The sequence below is a fragment of the Strongylocentrotus purpuratus genome, unplaced genomic scaffold (genome assembly GCF_000002235.5).
Source record: "Strongylocentrotus purpuratus isolate Spur 01 unplaced genomic scaffold, Spur_5.0 spur5_contig_821, whole genome shotgun sequence".
Taxonomy (NCBI): Eukaryota; Metazoa; Echinodermata; class Echinoidea; order Camarodonta; family Strongylocentrotidae; genus Strongylocentrotus; species Strongylocentrotus purpuratus.
In genome coordinates, this window is record NW_022145526.1 from 1,905,401 (window position 1) to 1,926,257 (window position 20,857).

At 38.1% G+C, this 20,857-nt stretch overlaps 1 protein-coding gene across 1 annotated transcript; it reads right to left on the reverse strand.

Annotated features, from left to right (window-relative positions):
* Nucleotides 1–30: 30 nt before the first annotated feature.
* LOC753533 (tectonic-1) lies at nucleotides 31–17,031 on the reverse strand. Its single transcript, XM_030981477.1, has 13 exons — nucleotides 16,761–17,031; nucleotides 13,563–13,683; nucleotides 12,509–12,618; nucleotides 11,737–11,876; nucleotides 10,979–11,081; nucleotides 10,444–10,562; nucleotides 9,114–9,485; nucleotides 8,230–8,355; nucleotides 7,452–7,561; nucleotides 6,294–6,434; nucleotides 5,199–5,367; nucleotides 2,818–2,970; nucleotides 31–1,279 (listed from the first exon to the last, which is right to left on the reverse strand). The coding sequence occupies exons 1-13, from the start codon at nucleotides 17,014–17,016 to the stop codon at nucleotides 1,031–1,033; spliced, it is 2,169 nt and encodes a 722-aa protein (XP_030837337.1). The 5' UTR covers nucleotides 17,017–17,031; the 3' UTR covers nucleotides 31–1,030.
* Nucleotides 17,032–20,857: the final 3,826 nt, after the last annotated feature.

Genomic DNA, 20,857 nt, shown 5'->3' on the forward strand with positions numbered 1-20,857 from the left:
TACACACCAATACATGCATGTATATACTACATGATCAACTTTTTTCTGATCGATTCCACACCGTTTATTTCACAATGCAATCGCATGACCAGAACTCAACTTTATCTTTAAGATTGAATTTAAACTTCTATAGCAAGCAGTGATTAATACAAAATAGAGTTCAGATGAAGAGTTAAATAATGAAGTTGTAATGGCAATTTAAATGTCACCTGTGTGAATACATTCTAGCATTCTTGAAATATAAAGAATAATATAAGGGCAATGATCTAGTTGATGGCAAGTAAATAATTAAATTAATGTGAATTTCCAAAGCAGTCACTAACACTTTGCATACATGTAGCTCTCTCTGGCATGAACATCATTAGGAATTCCATACTTTGGTTGAAATTTGATTTGAGCAAAAGACTGGTGAAAGTTTTAATGAAATCAAATCAGTAAATAATACAAAAATTATGAATTTTGAAAGTTGTGATCACTACCAGTATATGTATGGGCACTTTAAATTTGCTGAATCGGTAACATCAATAGGACAGAGTGCAGGACAATTTTCCTATTTCTTCAAATATACAAAATAACTAAAATGTAATAATTTTTAGAGAAAGTAGAAGGCACTTTGAAAACCCCCAGAAATTACTGATATTTTAGTACACAGCAATGGGAGAGTTGTCCGTGACTACGTGGAAATCCACTGACCAAAATGCAAATTTGAGATTTAGTGATCTCATATTTCAAATATTCATATCTCTCATATCATTGGTCCTCCCTGTTTTAAACTTTTACCACGAGCATAGCGAAAAACCAGCACTAATATTTTATTTTGAAAAAAACAACAAAACACCTGGGACTTGTTTCACAAAGCCTTTTTTCAATGACAAATGACAAAAATCAGTGACAAATCTGCTGATAACCAATCAGAAGCAAGGATCTCACTAGCTTATAACAAAAACTGTCATTTGCCACTGATGACAAGTCTTGTGAAAAGGGGCCCAGGAAGCATCTACATTGCACACATACAAATCCAATCCTACTATCATAATGTTGCTAGAACGGACACTAATAATACCACCACATGGACGATAATATTGAAAGACTGTTTTCCTGCTTTTGAAGTCCCAGAGAAAGGATAAAAGAAGTCATTTGGCAATTTGGACTCGACGGCTGGTTTCTCGGCCCAGGAAGCAGTCGGATTGGTCGATGCGTCGATGAACTCCACCGAGACGGACACTTCAAAATTCTGAACGAGAGACTCGGCTCCTTGCTGGCAGTAGGGGCCTATGCACTGTAGAAAGAGAAAGAGAGAGAGAGTGATGGAGAGATAGTGATAGAGAGATGGAGTTAGAGGAAGAAAGAGAGAGTGAGAGATAGAGATAGAGTTGGATAGAGGCAGAAAGACATAGAGAGAGAGACACCGGGAGAGAGAGAGTTAAGAGGCAGAGAGGGGAAGAAAGAGAGACGGAGAGAGAGATAGAGTTAGATGGAGAGAGAAGGAAGATAAGACCTTGTTGGGTGTATTTTTATTGACACTGAAAACATATTTAGGAGAATAGAGATTTCTGCTACAGTACATACACAATTGAAGCACAGGTAAAGTCAATGTGCAGATATGTATGCAAACTATGCATTTCTATATAACTCTTTTACTTCATTTAATCATCTAATAATCATACCTTTCTCTTCGCTTCTTTATCCCCTACCCCTGTCTCAATCCCTTCCTCCCTATTAATCTCTTCTTACATTCCTCCCCTGTCTCTCTCTCTCTCCCTTTGTCTCAATCTCTTCCCCCAATGTCCCAACCTTGAGCTCCTAGACTTCCACACTAGCCATATATTCTCTGATGATGATCGCTCTTTCTGTTTCTCTTCCTATTGCGCTATCAATTCATTTACCTACAAATGATGACATCGATACTTGTACATGTATTTATCAATTTTGTTACCACAATTCCCCCCCCCCCCCATCTCTGAGTCTGAGTCTCTCTCCTGCTATCCCCCTCTCTCTCTCTCCCTCTATCTGTATCCCCATTTCTCATACTCCTTTCAAACTGGCCTGATTTTCATTGGATGCATCCGAACGCATCCGATGAAACAGCTACTATGAATGGTACAGAGGAGAAAAGCCCATAGAATAGCCGATGAAAAGAAGAGAATTAGGTGATTAAATTCTTCTGCTCAAGAGCAGAAGAACTTCTCTTTTTATTGGTGTGACACTGATGAAACAGCCACTGTGAATGCGTTCGGGAGAAAACACTGATTAAAAGACTGATGAAAATGGTCAAAGGTTGCAGTGTATGCGCCCTTTTTCGTAGTCAGCTGTGTTTGTTGACTTATGGTTGAACATGCTGCATGATAGCTAGATGGGGCGCGGTCTTAATAATTGCGCAATAATTCTTCACTTCCAGGAAGGACTCGCCACAGCGAGTGAATTTTACCCGCAGTGTGAAAAGGACAGCAGGGAAAGCGGTTGTTAATTTCACCTTTGTTTACATAAGGAAAATTCAATCAGTATTTTTTTCAGTGTGATTCTGATAGAATCACTATGAAAGGGGTATCAGTATCACACATGCACATGCACACATTCTCTATCTCTTGGTACCCTGATCTCTCTCTCTCTCTCTCTCGCCGCCCCTTCCCCCCCCCCCCCCCCCCCCCCCCCCCCCCCCACCTCTTTCCCTCTCTTGTCTCGCCTGATATCCGAGTGTTTGGCCCGAGGCATCAGGATAATTACCAGTACATCAGACTTGAATGATATCTTCTCTCTCTCTTTCCTCTCACTTCCCCTTCCCTTCTCTATCTCTCTCATTCTCTCTCTCTTTCTTACCTGATATCTGAGAGTCTGTCCCGATGCATCAGGATAATTATATCTGACTCCGATGATCTTAGCTTGTGGGTTAGCTAAGGCTCCCACGTTGGCATAGAGCACTTCTACATGGAGAGCCATGTACATATTGTTACATACGCCCTGCTCGTTGCTCTGTAAAAAAAAAAAAAGAAGAAGCTTAAATAGTTATATGCAACTCACTCCTAGATCCCCATCAAGTGATTGGTTAAAGGCAAGTCCACTCCAAAAATAACTTACTCTCAATAGAAGCAGACAAAGCAGACAAACCAATCAAAAAAGTTAAGAGCAAATTCGGATAACTAATAAGACACTCAGATGTTTTATTGTATAAAACAAATAATGCATGTTTTATTCGTTCATTACAGGATCTATCTGCTCCTGTTGATCCTGTTTATGCACCTATCATACTGAGCCTGACGGATTCGTAGGATAGATATATACAGCCTCAACTTGAGCAAATACTTTGTTGTATAATGAACCCATTCGCATACATCATTTGTATACAATGGAACTTCAGTATAAAGATCTCTGATATAGCTAGGCATCTGTTATAACAAGGTGATTTTGCTGGCCCTAGCTCTTTTTATTCTTTCATTTTTTACCCTGATATAACAAAAAAAAAGTTATTTTCTAGGTCCCAAGGACCTTGTTATAAGGAGTTACCACTGCATAGTAAACCAAGTTCTATTTTATGTCAGAATGTAATTGATCAAATGGCACCATGTCCAATCCATCTATCTAGTTGCCTTATCAAATCAAGAAACTGGACATTGTTTCATGAAACCAGTGTTAAACCTTAATACACATATTTTAATGCGATGTCTGTGAACTTGCGATGAGATGTTTGTGAAACACCACTGCCCTGAAGTCTAACTGGGTTCCAAACTGTGCTGGGCTATTTCGAGCACTCTCTGACTGGGGGGGGGGGGGCCTGGGAGGCCCCCCCCCCCCCACCCCCTATGATCTCGGCCATTGAATGTCCGATGAACGCGAAAATTTGCACGTTTGTTTAGATATTTACGTAAGGAACAAGATAGTATAATTAGTTTTTTCCTAATATGCAAATTTTCTTCGTTAGAGCCTAATTAATTATGCAAAATGCTTATTTCATGCATTTTTCAGAAAACTCTACATATTTGTCCGTGGACTTGTGAAGAATCTTGAAAATGTATGGAATAAATGTTTCCTTCATTTCAAATTCTGTATCAATATCAAATCTGGAAATATATATAGGGAACAAGAATCATTACAAAAATTGTCAGACTCCACTTTTTGAATGTTGAAACTCATTATTCATATGAAACTTCTTTTCTAACACAAAACAGTTATTTGATGTAATTAATAATTTCTTATTATATCTATTGTTTTATTTCTAATGTATTCTTTTGTTCTGAAATACATCAAGTTACTTTGAGAAACATATAAAAGCAATTTGATATCAATTCATATCTTCACATTTCTGCTTGAACATGAATAGATGCAATTATAGCACTTTTTTGATGACATGCGCATACTAATTGTTATTTAACACCTTATAGGTATATCCGATTTCAGCGAAAATGGTATCAAAATGTGCGTAAGACTTGAGGGAAAAAATTCATGAAACGACAATTCAAATTTCCAAGCGGTTGCGGCGCAATCTCTGAAAATGTTGATGGGGGGGGCCTGGGAGCCCCCCCCCCCCCCCCAGTACAGTAAGGGTTAAGTGTTCTTATATAATTTCTTCATACTCCTTACCCCTCCTAGTCCATAGAATGTCTCAAGATTTTTTTTTGAGGTTGATCAAATGTTAGGTACAAACGCAAAGTATGCAATTAAATCTTTCATCCCATTTATCCTATTTATGCTTTAAATCCCAAACCGCACTAGTTTGGCCAGGAGGGATTAAACCTCCAAGCTTGGTCACTGACAGGTGGTTGTCTCATCAAATAAGCTCTCAATTAACATGAGAAAAAGAAGATCATGGGGGACCAATGGTCACTGATTAGGCATTATTTGCTATATTGTTTGCTATACTGACAGGTGGTTGTCTCATCAAATAAGCTCTCAATTAACATAAGAATAAGGAGATCATGGGGGACCAATGGTCACCGATTAGGCATTGTTTGCTATATAGAGGGCGCAAGTAGCTATAATGTACATGTAAGTAGTGCATGTGGGGCTTTAAAGCCACACTGTACTACTTGTAGCTACTTGCTCCCTCTATATAGAAAACAATGTCCAATCGAGGACCATTGGTCCCCATGATCCTCTTTTTCTTATGTTAATTGAGACCTGAGTGAGCGAACTGTCAGTGACCACCCTCGGAGGTCTAATCCTCCTGGCCAAACTAGTACAGACGGGCTTTAATATACACTCACCACCGGGTTGCTAGAAATTGGGTCCTCAAAGATCTCCACCCAATCCCCCACGACTTCTGGCAGTGAGCTCCCGAAGGTGGCGACGTGGCTCGGATGGTTACCATTGAGAGCGTTTAGCGCTGTGGCCTGGATCAGGCCGCAGACGTCCGAGACACTCTCGTATGAAACTCTGAAATGAACACCATGCACGGTAAGAAGTGATAATGACAGGTATATACATGTACAAGAGAAATTGGAATTCAAGTTGTTTAATATTTCTCATTCATTTTACGCCTGTATGTAACACAGTATAAAAAAATTCAACGCTAATAACCTGCCTGTACTAGAGTAGACTGGTTTACTATTAAACATACATGTATTCAAATTTTTCCTGGGGACCTAGTGACAAATCATTCTATTCAGCTGTTATTAATGATGAACTACAATACTTGGAACACAGTCTGCATACATTACATATCGCTTTGTTGGGCAAGCCTCGGGCAACTTTCAGATTGTCATAAAATTGGAATACGTTAGTAGACCGGCCTACCGGTCTATTCAAATGTAAACTATGATCAAATGAATTGGCACTCTTATACATATATTTTTTTTTAAACAGATACCTCCTCTTCCACTCTCGTCTCTCTATCCTCTCCCCCAGCTTCTACCTTTTCATATATCCCTTTCTCCCTTTATTTACTGTATAAGTGGAATTTTTTCATCAATTATTATCAATTAGAAGAAAAATAACATTTCTTCTTCATTACTAATCTCTATTTTTTTCTTGCCAGTTTTAGTACAATTTTTTGATTCTTTTATATAATGTAGAACAATGCAACTATGTAATCTCTGTATGCATCAGTCTCTGGACTGTTTAAAAGAAAAAAAAATTATCTTTAAATATGTGCATTTGATATGAAACTACTTATTATTGGGCAATTACTTTCAATTTTCAACTCCTCTTTTAGCCAATACAAAAAGAACCAAACTATAAACACCCACACAAGTCAAAACCACATACACTTCCATGGAAATATTCACTACAGTAATACATGTGGATAAGTAAAACAAATAAACAGACATACAATAATTGTTATAATTTGAACTTTGACCTACTGGATAGTGCAACCGCTGCGTAAATTCTCTCCAAACGTGATAGGTAAGCGAGAATCGGAGTCATTCACGCACGTTCCGTCGCCGGAGCTCCGAACGACCGTAAGCCAGCTATCGGGATCAGCTCCTACAGATATAGCCTGCGTAAGACCTGGGTTAAGGCTAATAGTATAGATGTGGCATTTGGTATCAACAGAATGTTCCTATAATGGCATCCATTATGTCTTCTTAGTTAAGGCAAGCCATAAGTTTGCCCTACATAGCAAAAACTAAAGTTTACTACGATTCATATTCTGACATGTTTTACTGGCGCATGTTTATACGTGAAAATGCAATTATCATTTACTTCACCATGGCCATGACACCTAGCTCACACTGCCACACAACATACATGTATCATCATTCTGGGATAGCCTCTAGGAGCTACTAAGAGGGATTAGTAATTAAGGTTCAATCGTAAGATAAACAGCGTAAGATATAACAGTTTTTCTGGTGGACACAAAACTTCATTCAAATAATAAGCAAATTGTTAATCCTTTTCTTTACTCTGGCAATTGGACAAACAATCATTGCAGAGGTAATCTCAGGGACTTCGCACTGTAGAGGTGTTGTGGTCTAGTAGTTAAGTTGTCGGACTGTGGATCGATGATCACAGGATCCAAGCTTTGAGTCCCGCCGCGGCACCAATGTCGTCCTTTGACAAGACGTTAATCTACATTTGCTACTCTTCACCCAGGTGATGAATGGGTACCAGTAGGAAGTTCTTCCTTGAATGCTTGAGAGCACCAAAATCGGTAGCCTAGCAGAGCCGGGGTAATATTGGAGCGTCATGAGCACCTTGCATGGTGGATATGTGCGCTATTTAAATATCCAATATTATTATTATTATTATCATCACGTCAAAATAGCCTACTCGTATCGGTAATTGCAGAACTGTTGCCCATTAGCTCCCAGCGTGCATGTCTATTCGGTGTCGGGGAAAAAAAGAAATCACATATTTTTGTGATAGTTTTTACAATCCCTGCAACAAAACTCACAAATGTGATAATTTTTACAATCAGTGCAGCCGTCTAGATACAAAATCTATTTTTTCGCCAAGTTTCCTCATTTAGAGCAATCGCATTACAAGATTTTTGGTATGTTAGATTTAATAAAGGATATTTGATACTCTCGTCCGGTTGTGTCTCTTCTACTAGGTTCCCGGCCATCAAGGGTTGACCAATCACATAGCCAGGATTGCCGCTACGGGGGTAGACATCCACCTCATCACGCTGCATGCACAAAGAGAGAGAGAGAGAGAGAGAGAGTGAGAGAGAGAGAGAGTGAGAGTAATAAGGAGAGAGGGAGAGAACAAAAAGAGAGATAGAGAAATAGACAGAAAAAGAGAATCAGACACAGGGAGAGAGAGAGAGAAAGAGAGTAATAAGGACAGTGAGAGTAATAAGGAGAGACGGAGAGAACAAAAGAGAGATAGAAAAAAAGACAGAAAAAGAGGGAGAGAGAGAGAGAGAGAGAGAGGAAATAGAAAAGGGGAGATAGAGAGTATAAGAAAAAGAAAGTAATAAGGATAGAGGGAGAGAATTGAGAGCGAGCGGTAGGGAGAGGGAAAGAGGGAGAAAGATAATGAAATGTAAAATAACAACAGAGAGAGCGAGAGAGAGAGAGAGAGAGAGAGAGAGAGATTATACAGACAAATACAGAAAAAACATTGGCAGAGGAATAAAGAAACAAATTGAGAAAACAATAGAAAGTATCAAAAATACATACAACATGAATCATATAATCAAATGCAAACACATATTACAAAACAATAAAAAAAAAAAATAGCGAAGGAAACTGACACAGAGCAATTGGCCCAAGAGCAAGTGTCGTAAATTTTCCCATTTATATCTTACTTAGTAACTGTAGTTGATGTGTTTGGGGGAGAATTTGAACTTACCTTGATAAACTCTGTAGAAAAGGTCTGGGAGGGATAAAGGTCAGTTGAGGTCAATGACCCCAGTAGCAGCTCGACCTCTACTTCCTCTATGCCATCGGTTGAATTATGGGTAATGATGTATTTGACCTGGGTACAGAGCAGGTGAAAAAGAATATGCGTTAAACTAGTCTCAAAGAGTAATAAATGTGCATGCACAGAGGAGGCAGGAACCATGCAGGTAAAAATCCTTGTCAGTCATAGTGCCTAACCTCTGTGCGTAATCACTATCACTACTAAGCACAATCATTAACATCATCTCATCATTTTTTTCAGCAATTTACTCATGTGCAATTCAGTTACTTTTTACTGTGATATCTCTTGAAATGTATAATTGCCTTCACCATCAATGTTTTATTCATGCACAATTCAGTTACTTGTAACTGCGATAAATGGAACTGAATCAATAAATACCATTTATCTATCTATCTACATGTATCTATCATTATCATTATCATCATCATTACAATGATAACTTATGTCATGAAAACTGATGTCACCTTTGACCTTTATCATCTGCATCATAAACATTATTGCATAATCATCATCATCTTCTCAATTATCAGCTATTCACCCTCACCATCACAAGGATGAACATTGCACAACATCAACATTCTCTTTGTCATAAATAAACATCACCATCATCATCAAAATTATCTCCAATGCACCATTCGTATAAATAATCATCCTCATCATCATCGTTTTTAATCCCGCCATTATTATTCACGAAAAAACTATGTTCACATTTGACAGACTAACAGCAAAACATTTTTTTGAGCCAGAAGGACGTCATCTTATATCATTTAACAAATAAACGCTCTTCCGGCTTCATGTAGACTAATACTCACCTCAAGAACTACGTCTTGGCACGTTCCGCTGGACGCATTATACACCGGAAACGGAACTTCCTCCGTCGTGTAGTTGCAGTCCACCACGAAACCAAAGACGATCCGACACAGGACCGGTAACCGAATGGAAATATTCACCAAACCTGCTTCATCGTAGAACGAGTATCCAGGGAGCTCCGTCACGGGGACAAGGGTTGTGAACTCGTCGATGACTGTCGCGTTGGGATCCAACGTGGCGGCGCCGGGGTCAGGGGTCGGGGTGGTGGCAGTGGGTGTGGTCATCGGAGTGGTGGTAGTGGCCTCAGGCATGGAGGTTGTTAGGTTGACCAGAATAGGGCTGGGGAGGGGGTTGTCTTGTAAGAATTGTGGGGTCTGGAGAGCCAAGAAAGAAAAATGGGTCGTGGACGATAAAACTTGCCCACCTTTCACAGAAGAAATTAGGAATCTATGAAGGTATTTATAATAATCCAGTATATTATAAATGCTTCTACACATAATTTGTCCCCCCCCCCCCCCCCCCACTCCTTGACAAAGAAGAAGAATCCAGAATTGATAACATTTTTTTGATAGCTAAGAAATAAGAACTGTTCTTTGACAAATCGAGATTATTGGCAGCTTTGGATAATGAAGGCAGATATAAGCTGATAGTACTTTTCCAGATAGAAGTAACCAATCAAATAACTGAATCAGGTCCGTAAAAACCCATTACACACACCTACATTACACACACCTCTCCGAAGATGACATGGAAATTTACTACACAATTGAGGACCTACTTTTACTTTGCGAATATAGTACCTCAATAGAAGTACCCCTATATGAAAGACCCTCAGATGTTAATATCTTCATCATGTTTCTAATATCCATGGTGATAGACCCCGGGGCAGACCAGCCAAGAAATGGATAGATTGTGTAAAGGCCGATTGTGCTACCAGATGTCTGGGATCCCGCACAGAAGCGACCAGAACATAAGAAGATAGGAAGATCTGGCTTGACGTCATGAAGCAGAAGCCATCACACATTTCCCAGATGGTGCAAAAGACTAAGATCGACTATGACAGGCTGTTCATGCCACTGTTTGCTCTCACCATTCATTGGCATTGGTCTCTCAAGGGACATTAAAATCATAGTCATAGATTACATTTTTTAATAATTTATTATTGAAGGAAGAAATATCTAAAGATCATAATGGTGATAGCAAACAGTGGCATGAACGGCCTGCCATAGTTCAACTTAAAGTCGATCTTAGTTTTTGTGAAAACCCCTCCTGGTCTTTCAAGTAATATGCAGTAGAAAATCTAAACCCAGGTTGCAATGACACTCAACTTACACCAATGACTTTGAAGCCTTCATAGTAGGTCCTAGCAGATAAGAATGGTTGCTGTTCACAATCTGTCTGAAGACTGGTGAGCGCACGAGTGCAGGTCACTTCCTGATTAAACAAGTAGGCTGTAAGGAAAAGATGGGATGATATTCAGTCTCTCAATAGAAAATTATGTATTCCTAAAGCCTTTCTGCACTAGAGTTTGGCTATTATGTAAGTATTTATAAATATAAATTATACTGCATATGATGATTTCAGTTCATATTATGGCAATAGTCTTGACCATGCTTGTCACAGGAGTCGATAGTAATACCTCTCTTTAGTATGTTGAATAAATCTAGCCATCTACACTGTAGCAGGGTCATAGCAGGATGTAACGTCCCCTTGAGCCTATAGAAACAGCGATGCCTCTCATAGCAGTCAATACATAGCTGTTTCTATACTGGCTCTCGGGGAGGTTACATCCTGCTATGAGTATGACCCCTTCAGCCTATAGAAACAGCGATGCCTCTCTTAGCAGTCAATATTTGTATCCTATTACCTGCAGGGTTACTGTCTTCACACACATCGGATGTTAGCCCTCGTGGTAGCCCAAGTTGGCCTAGGGCTAGTGATTCATACAGCGTGTAGACTACATCTCCAGACTGAGAGAGAACAAAAGAAGAGTAATACAAGCAATTATACCAACTACTAAGTTTGAAGTGCATATCTCAAATACTTGAGCTATTGAGATACATGTATCGTGAATGAACACTTAAACTGAAAATTTCATAAAAATTTACCTCCAGATTACGGCTTCTAGATGAACCTTCACCTATGATTTATTTATACACCCCCCCCCCCAAAAAAAAAAAAAAAATCTTATTGGTTCGTCCCACTATGGTGAAACACACAAGGGTTCTAAAGATATCACGATAATGAGAACATTGGACAGAGGGACAGAAAGCCCCACAAAATAATGGCTGGGTGGCACCACCTTCAGTCTAATTGGCAGAGGCAGGTTAATAAACGCTTGGATATACAGTCAAACCTGTTTAAGGGAGTACTTGTTTCCCTTGAAATGGTTTGTCATTGACACAGTACTAAAGGAACCTGTCTACAAGGACCACTTTTTGTGTTAAATTGCCTTGGACGGTCGCTATAGACAGGTTCGACTGTATATGTACACATAAGCTCTTTTTAATGCAGATCTAAACACAGACATGTGCATGGCATCGAAGGTGATTTGAGACAAGAATATGACAGTGCATGTTCGTTAATGGCACTTGGAAGCACTCATCAATTGTATGATATATTCACCTTATAGAAATCACTGTACGTAGCATTGGTGTCCTCCGATGGCTTGGCATAGGATGTAGATCCATACTGGTCACTCAGCTCGTAGAACCGCTCAACTGTCTCAACCGTCTGAGGAACAGTGTAAAAATTTCTTTCTGCATCTAAATTGAATGAAAAAGTCAGAGGGGAATGTCGAGTGGCCCTGTTTTCACTTCAAATCACCCCCACTTATATGTGAAACCCCACCCTTTGTAGATGTATGTGAATGAGTAGCCCCGTTTTCATTTTTGAATGACCCCTGCTTACAAGTATCAGTGAAACCACGCCCCTAATTTGTAGATGTGTGTATATGAGCAGCCCTGTTTTCACTTTAAATTACTCCTGCTTATAAGTATATATATGCGTTTCCACACCCCTTGTAAGTGTTTTTTCTTAGCAGCCCTGTTTTCACTTTAACTTACCCTTGCTTTAATACAATGTGAAACCACACCCCTTATAGATGTTTGTGTATGAGCAGTCCTGTTTTCACTTTAAATTACCCCTGCTTACAAGTATATGTGAAACAGCACCCCTGGTAGATGTATATGTAAGAGCAGCTCTGTTTTCACTTAAATTACCCCCCCCCCCCTTACAAGTATAAGTGAAACCATACCCCTTATACATGTACATGTGTGTATTTGAGTAGCCCCCTTTTCACTTCAAATTGCCTCTGCTTACAAGTACAATGTATATATGTGAAACCACACCCCTTATCGATGTGTGTGTGTGTATGAGCAGCCCCGTTTTCACTTACAGTTATCTCTGGTGATGCAGAACAGACTTGGATCTGTCACATCCACCGTCTCTGGTTCAGCATTATTATTGAAGATGACCGAGCTTCTTAAACAAACTTTGTCTTCAACACTGAAAGAGGGAGAAGAAAATCAGCATTTTACGAATATCAATCATCTTTTCACATAGATTTTTCCAGAATTTATGTCCAAATTATATGTAATGTTCCATGTCCTATATCTACCACTTCATTGCTTAAATTGTGTTTTCTATCATCTCTTCTTTATTGAGCAAGTTTGATAAACAAAATGAATGAGAAAAACAAATTAAAAATTCATATCTCATATTTTGTTCACAATAGACAGGTTTACTTTTAAACATAGTCAGATCTTATACATGTACATAGCGTTTTAAGAAAGAAGTTATTCCTGACAACCTGAACATTTTCCTGAGGATTACCCGACACAGCAATAACTAATGTATGCAAAGAGGATTTCACATATTGAAATACCTTACAATAACTGATGAGCTAAAAGTTGCTACTTTCCAGGAGGCCGCCCTTCTTGAAATCAGAGGGTTGGAACCTCGTCCTCCTTTAGGTTCCAGGATGCTGTAAACTTGGCCTTACAAAAAAAATGATTGCCAATTAGGTGCCAAAACATGGGTCGGTTGGTCAGAAATCTTTTTTTTTTTCTTTTTTTTTTCTTAAAAAAAAAAAAAAATTACTCCCTCTTTGGGCTGATATTTCTCAGTTTTGGATGCTTTAATAATTTGTTTCTTCTAAACAAAAATGTATTTTTTTATTTTTTAGTTTATAAAAGCCGACTGTACATGTAGATTTCAAGATTTTGGGGTTGGTTGCAAAGGGCAATACAACATCTTTTTTTAGGCCCTATAGAAGCATGAATGTTACTTGCACGTCACTATTTTAATGTATATAGAAACTGTACATCTTTCTCTTGTTTTCTGCACCATCACCTGCTGTCACAACACATTCCATCCCAGTAAAGCTTGGAAAAGCTGCTCCAGGGATGACCTCATCATGGTTCAAGGGTCAAAGTTCAAGGGTCACTTACACATAAGCGTTCTCAGAGCACTGGCTGAAGGTGGCAACATCTGCTGATGAACAATCAGGATCACAACAGCAATTCACATCACAGCGATTACCAGTCAAATCACAGATGCACGTCCCAATATCTGACAGAAGTAAACAGAAAAAGAAAGAAATTGTTGATTCACCAAATTAAAGAGAAAGTTTGAGATCTAGGAAAGGAGAAGAAAAGAAAATGCTGTTACGTATTGTTTTTTCAGGCGATAGTTTTGGTACACTTAAATTATAATTTGGCCACAAAAAACTGGGTTCATAACACCAAAAATCTGTTTGTTTGGTGGTTTTGCCTCAGAGATTCACACAAGGTGAGTTTGAAACTTTGAATTGATTATATTTTCTGCTATTTTGGTGTTATTAATTGTGACGATTTTGAGTGAATTCTGTGAAGTCTTGTACAGTGGTGTAGAGGGTTTTGAGATAAAATAGAGGGTGTCATATTCATGCAGCTATTAGTGACAGCTAGCAAAATACATTAAATTCAACTCACTGATGTTAGAAAAAAATTCTAGATCCAAGTCTTAACTTGTTAGTCTGAGTTAAACCTCACCTTACTAGCCCTAGGCTACAACAAAGTAAGTAGAAGAAAAATTTCTAGGACTCGCACACTCGGTCCCTACAATTGGTTAGACAATTGAGTTTTATGTACTGTATTAGGGTGTCTGAACGATTTTTCAATTTTCAATTTGGGATCGTTTTTCACCATTTTTGTTTGTTATTTGAATAAAAAAATGTAATCAGAATAATACATTTCAAATTTCAAGTCTCACCGATGTTTCTATCAAAAGATACAGCCCCTCCAAAACGCTGGTATATTCATATCATTTTGGTCAAAATCGACGAAAAAAAAGTCCACGCAGAGTGTTGTTGTTTTGCTAAATTCAGACAAACAGCTGTATCGCGCGATATGCAAGCGTATGCATATCGTACGCATGTTGCTAAGCCAATGCGAGACTTGCACCTTGAGCCACGCTGTCTCCGCGATATGTGCCATTGACTAGTACGTTCGCGCCACAGAACCCGGAAGTGAATACACGTTGTAGTCAATGGCAATATCGCGGAGACAACGTGCGTTGTCTCCGCGATATTGCCATTGACTATAACGTGTATTCACTTCCGGGGTTTATGGCGCAAACAGCTATCCATACTTTCATTCACTATACGCGCAGATGTTACGCGATGTAACCATGGTTTGGACTGAGTGGAGCTCATGCATCCCTAATTAGCTGATTCCAAAAATGTGGGAAGGGTAATTTTAAACTGTTGGGGCGAGTGATCTCTTGGGGCTAACGAAAAAATAAGTGCATACATATTTTCCTTACGTCTAGCCGGACATAAGCCCGGGGGACGCAGCTCAGGAAGGTGGCAAATTTTGGAGCTAGGATGCAAACAACATTTAAATCGCTGTTTTGACCAAGATATTTTTAGAATTTCGGGGGTGCGCCCCCTTGGTGAATATGGAGAAAAACCTGCTCTTTCATATGACACCTCATTTATTGAGTTTCACCTTCAGGATCACAAGCCCCAAAGGTTTGAATTTCAATTTTTTTTCATAAAATCATTGACCAATTTTCATGGTCGCGCAATGCACGTAGACTGCATAGGGATGTGTGCAATCTCTATGGGAAGTATTTTAGCACACATCATCGGGTGCGCGATCAGACACCCTAACTGTATGTGGGGCATGGTATGGATCAATTTTTCTTATTATCAAATTTGTGTAGGCTCTATATTAAGTTTATACACCTGAGATCAGCAAGTGTGGTGACCAAGAATTACACACAATGAATACGAAGCAGCTCTCCGCCAGGATTGAATAGAAGTCCAATTTTAATTAATTTTATTTCTTCCAACAACGATGAGTTGAATTGATTATTATTCACTTATTGATGGCATTTTACTGCTATTATTTTGGTCTTTATTTAGACTCTAGAGTCTAGGTGTCATCAATTGTCACTTGAAAAAAGTGGTGATTTTGAGTAAACTTGGGTGATTTTGTAGACTACTAATAGTAATAGTATAATAGAGTGCAGGCATTGAGTATCGAAGCCCCCAGCTGCGAATCTTGCCGTTTGCCGATGCGATGCAAGTTAAAAATGGTCACAAATGATCGAGTAACCCTCCATTGACTTGTATAAGGGGGGGGGGGGAGGACCAAAAATGGGTGGTTTTTCCCAACATTAAACTATTGTTATTCTCGCTATTTGTTGACCTAGGGTGATGATCTTGGACTTGGTATCATTTTAGATGTATTTTTCATGCTCTTTCAAATGGTATGAAGGGGTGACCAAAGTTCGCGGACATTTTAGAACATATTACAAAATGTGATATTCGATCTATGATTTCTCACATTCTACACAACTTTATTTATTTCAATTATTACCGAATGGACGGCAAAGTTTTTTACAACAGATTGGTTCAACTAGAAAAATTTACTGTCGAAGGATTTCGGAGATATCGCGATCTAAAAATTCGATGTCTGATCGTGCGTGCGCCTGCATCTAAAAAAGTCATAAAAACAATGAGACCTAACTTCATGCACGGTGGTTTACAGTTGATTTATCAAAAAATGTGATCCATCAAAAATAAGGTAATATCATAATTTGCAAGGCAACATATCGTACAATCAGTTAGTACCACTCTTTACTTACAATTTTGAGGATTTCTGATCTCAAAATGAAGATTTCCAGACCCTTATCGGTAAGTTGATAATTTTTCGGAACGGACGCAAATAACTGCAAAATTTGCCGATCTTTTGTCAATATTTTCACAATTTCGCACCCAATTCTAAAGAAAATTTCGTTTCTGGGTAATTCTATGACCCTCTTTCCATTGGTGATATCAGATTTTCGAAATCTTACCGATTTTTTGAGAAAGCAAACTTTGGTCACGCGCGAACTTTGGTCACACCGCCATACTTTTTTAAAGAGATTCAATGAATTCTATTTCTTTGTTGACTATGTACGGTGTAGGTCTACACGAGACTCCTGAGTATGAGAATAACTTAGCTTTATTAAACTCATATTGGGTGAAACCAGGCTATAATTAAATAGATTAGAATGGCCAGCGAATACAAAAATCCCTGGTGATGATGAAACATAAGAATAACGTTCCAACACAAATGTCTACATATGGGACCACACAAATTATCTACGTAGGCTTTTACCTGTATTCGCAGGCACTTCTGTAGAAGGTGAAGCTGTAGGAAGGTTTGTTGTTTGTTGCTGAGGCTGTGTTGTTTCGGCATTTTGGGTGGTCTGAGGTTGAACAGGAGTGGTTGCTGTTGTTGCTGGGTTACTTGTGCCTTGCTGGTTTGGTGTGGTTTCCACGGAAGCCGTTGTCTGCGCTGCGATTGCGAGAATCTTTACCGCAGCGAAGAGCAAAATGAAAACTATTTTGGCGTCTGCTGACAACCCCGCCATCTTGCGCTCTTATGAATATTCATGAGACAAAAGTGGCGCCGCGCTTAGCCTTAGCCCGAATCTGGCCGATTTAATTTTGGTCTCAAAATGCGACCTCCCCCTAGCTAGAGCTCTAATTACCAGCTGAAAATTGAAAGTACACCCTGATATTAATTTTTTTTTAATAGAAATGAGAGAAACAATTAAGTGAAAGTTTGAGAAAAATCGGACAACATGTAAGAAACTGATGAATCTGTCAAAATCATGGACTCTGAGACTAATTGGCAAAGCGATCAGAATGTTGTGATGTCATCACCTCACAGTTCACTGATCTGAATGACAAAATGACCCCAAATCTCTGAATGTGAATGGAATAGTGCCTATAGTGGACTTATCTTATATGGGCGTGCATTAAGCAAATGCAAATGTAATTATCCGTGATATCGAAATATATCGGCAGAAAGAAAATATATCTTTTGATACAAATTGAATTTTATTGACATTTCTTGCATTAAAAAAAGTGTAACATGTGAGGGAGGTGAAATCATATTTAAATAAGCCAGTTTCGTAATGTAACCAAATTTAATGCATACGTCTTTGTGAAGTGCCTCAATACAAATTATTTCATTCACCTGATAAGAATAATAGTATTTCAATAGTCAGAATGCAACTGCATATATTAAGTTGTTGCCAGGTTGGACAAACATTATGGCTTGACCTACCTAGCAACACTTAATATATGCAGTTGCATTCTGACTATTGAAATACTATTATTCTTATCAGGTGAATGAAATAATTTGTATTGAGGCACTTCACAAAGACGTATGCATTAAATTTGGTTACATTACGAAACTGGCTTATTGATTGATTGATTTTTATTCGACAAGCTTATTTCCAGTGGGGTCCCTTACAGACATGTATACAATTAATAAGTTAAAATAGTAATATTTACAGACAGATAAGAAAATTAAAAGAACTACGTATTAAAGATAATAATAATAATAACAACATTAAACTGATGATAGAAATGATATTAAGTACAAGAAGAAAAAAAAAGAAGGAGAAGAAGAAAAAAAGGAGAAGGAAGAAGAGGAAAATAATGATGAATTTGTAGAATTTCTATAACGTACGAAAACATAAGTATATACAACATGAAAAAGTATGAACCGACAGAAGAATAAAAATTTCAATCATATAACATGTCATTCACTTCTCTTCTCTGATTGTCAAGTATTAGGTATTCCTTTAATTTCCTCTTAAAATGATCATAGTTTCCTATTTCTTTTACACCATTGGGAAGGGAATTTCAATGTTTTATGGCATTGTAATAAAACGAATTTCCAATACTACCTACTCTTTCTGGTAAGTTAAAGTTAAATCGTCTATTTCTTGTATTATAATCATGTACGTCAGTAACAAGATCGAAGTTGGATCGAATATAATGATTCGACCTAGTATGATATATTTTATGCACGTGATGCAATACGAGTTGTTTTGATCTTTGGTCGACTTCAAGAAAACCAGCTTTAGAAATTTCGCTGTAGCCAACATGAGGTGAGGTTGTTGTTAGATTATGTTTTAATGCAATTCAGTCCAAACTGACTATGCCTGAATGGAGAAAAAGAGACCGCATTGCCAATATGACTCACAGATTTAGGGTATTTCATGAAGAGTTATAAGGATTTAAAAAATCCATAACTTTATTAGATCTATATATTTAAATGTTTACTGATCTGTTCTTCTCATTTTTCTCCTAATAATAAAAAAATACTTATTAACTGGCCGCATCTTTTTTTTTTTACCTATACCATGCAGCCATCCTAAGTGCGTGTGTTATTATAGTGATATAATGATAATATGGTTTATTTATTCAGACTACATATCTCATGAATGATAGTGTACTTAAGATTATGTAGGGTTTAAAAGTTAAGGTCAAGGTCAGGATTATGGTTTGGGTAATTAGGATAAGGATTAGAGCCCCCATTCGATCTGGATCCACCATTAATCGGCTCATATGCTCCATGGTTTTGATCTCCTTTCTCTCATCCCTCTCTTCTTGGAACACATTGACTATTCATCTCTACATCTCTTATATGCTCTTGATCTCCTCTTTCTATTCCCTTGCTCACTGTATCTGTCCCGCCAAAAACACACACACACACACACACACACATCTATATTTACCCTACTCCCACCCTCATCTCCCTCTCTCCTATTCCTTTTTCTCTATTCAGGCACTATGCCTGAATAGAGAAAAAGGAATAGGAGAGAGGGAGATGAGGGTGGGAGTAGGGTAACTATTAGTTAGTTTGGACTGAATTGCCTTAAAACATAATCTAACAACAACCTCACCCCATGTACCCTCATCTCTCACTCCCTTCCCCTCTCTCCCTCTCTCTCTTCCTCCCTCTCTCTCTTCCTCCCTCCCTCTGGATTTAAACCATACAAATGAATCATAAATTCAGACTCTGAATAAGAAATACAACACAAACTTTAATCTTTGGCTCATACTCTGTACATATAAACATGATTGTTATGAACACAGTCATAATGAAATCTATAATAATCTGTAATCTATAAGATCATCTGATTTGGAATACCGGTACAGTTATCAGATATTCTTCTTGAAATTGGAAAGGTTCTTTTATTGCTATATCTTTCTCATCAAAATCATGTACCTTCAAAGAATATTGATTTATACACTGATAAAAAGTACGTCTTACAGTAATCACATCATGGTATACCAGTTGTTTTGTTTTTTTTTAAATAGTGATTTTGACATTTTCAATACGTCACTGATTCCAGGATTTGAATGCATACAAGTAGCTCTTGGCATCAAAGCTAATATCAAATCACATGACCACTTTGTTCATTCATGCAGGCCTTCAGCAAGAGGCACACAAAACTGATCTTCTCAGAGGCCTGATAATTCAAATGGAATATATATATATATATATATATATATATATATTAAATATACTGGAATATTCCATGAATTGTGTACCGGTTTTTACAGTTTGGCCAGATATACATTATCACATTTTCACTCATTCCTGCCAAATTTGGACTTAAGATAGAAAAAATTTGTCTTTGTTAAATAGTACATGTATATACAAAGCAAAAGGCCTACAAAAATTGGTACACATCTGCTGATAATAAAAATAGAAGACAAAGAAGAAAACAAAACATTATCAATTAATCCCTGAATTGTAGATGTACATACATACATGTAGAGTTGGGCCACATATACATTATCAAAATTCCCTCATTCCTGTCAACTTTTCAATTCAGAAATATAGACAAATATGGTCTCTGTTTAATATATACAGTATTTACATCACTAATCACTCTGTAGTGTGACTCCTGATAGGAATGAGTGCAGTTGAGAAAATCTGTAAACTTTTGGGGTGTGACTGACACAACTTGGGTGAACCTAGTCCAGAATCTGCCCGGTCCTCTATAATTCCCCACACACTTGATTCAAGCCGTCGAAGATGGCGTTATCAACAAACTCATTATTATGCTCACCATCCCAGCCGGGCATCCTAATTTAATAATCATGCCATCATCGGCTGGTAGCAAGTAGGGAGAGGTAGCGTTGGTGTGGTGGAAATCAAAATTAAATAGGCCAGATTCTGGACTAGGGTGAACCTAGACAGAATGCATACAATGAAGTACAACATGGTACTGTAAATATACTTACCAAAATTACAATCACACAAAACAACCTCACAGTCAATATCACATTCTGGGGACTCTTCCATAAAAAGTTGAAATTAAAAATTATATTTTCAACCAATTAGTAATTGCACTTAAGTTTTGGGTCGTGTTTGACATTGCAACTTTTAAACCAAGAGGGCCA

What these genes read in the sequence shown, in the direction of transcription:
- LOC753533 (XM_030981477.1), bottom strand. Translation starts at nt 17,016, where the DNA reads ATGGCGGGGTTGTCAGCAGACGCCAAAATAGTTTTCATTTTGCTCTTC. An exon ending in CGTACAGTGATTTCTATAAG is followed by an intron (nt 11,082 to 11,736) that starts GTGAATATATCA and finishes GTTCTCTCTCAG; the next exon opens with TCTGGAGATGTAGTCTACAC. An exon ending in TGAAGACAGTAACCCTGCAG is followed by an intron (nt 10,563 to 10,978) that starts GTAATAGGATAC and finishes TTTTCCTTACAG; the next exon opens with CCTACTTGTTTAATCAGGAA.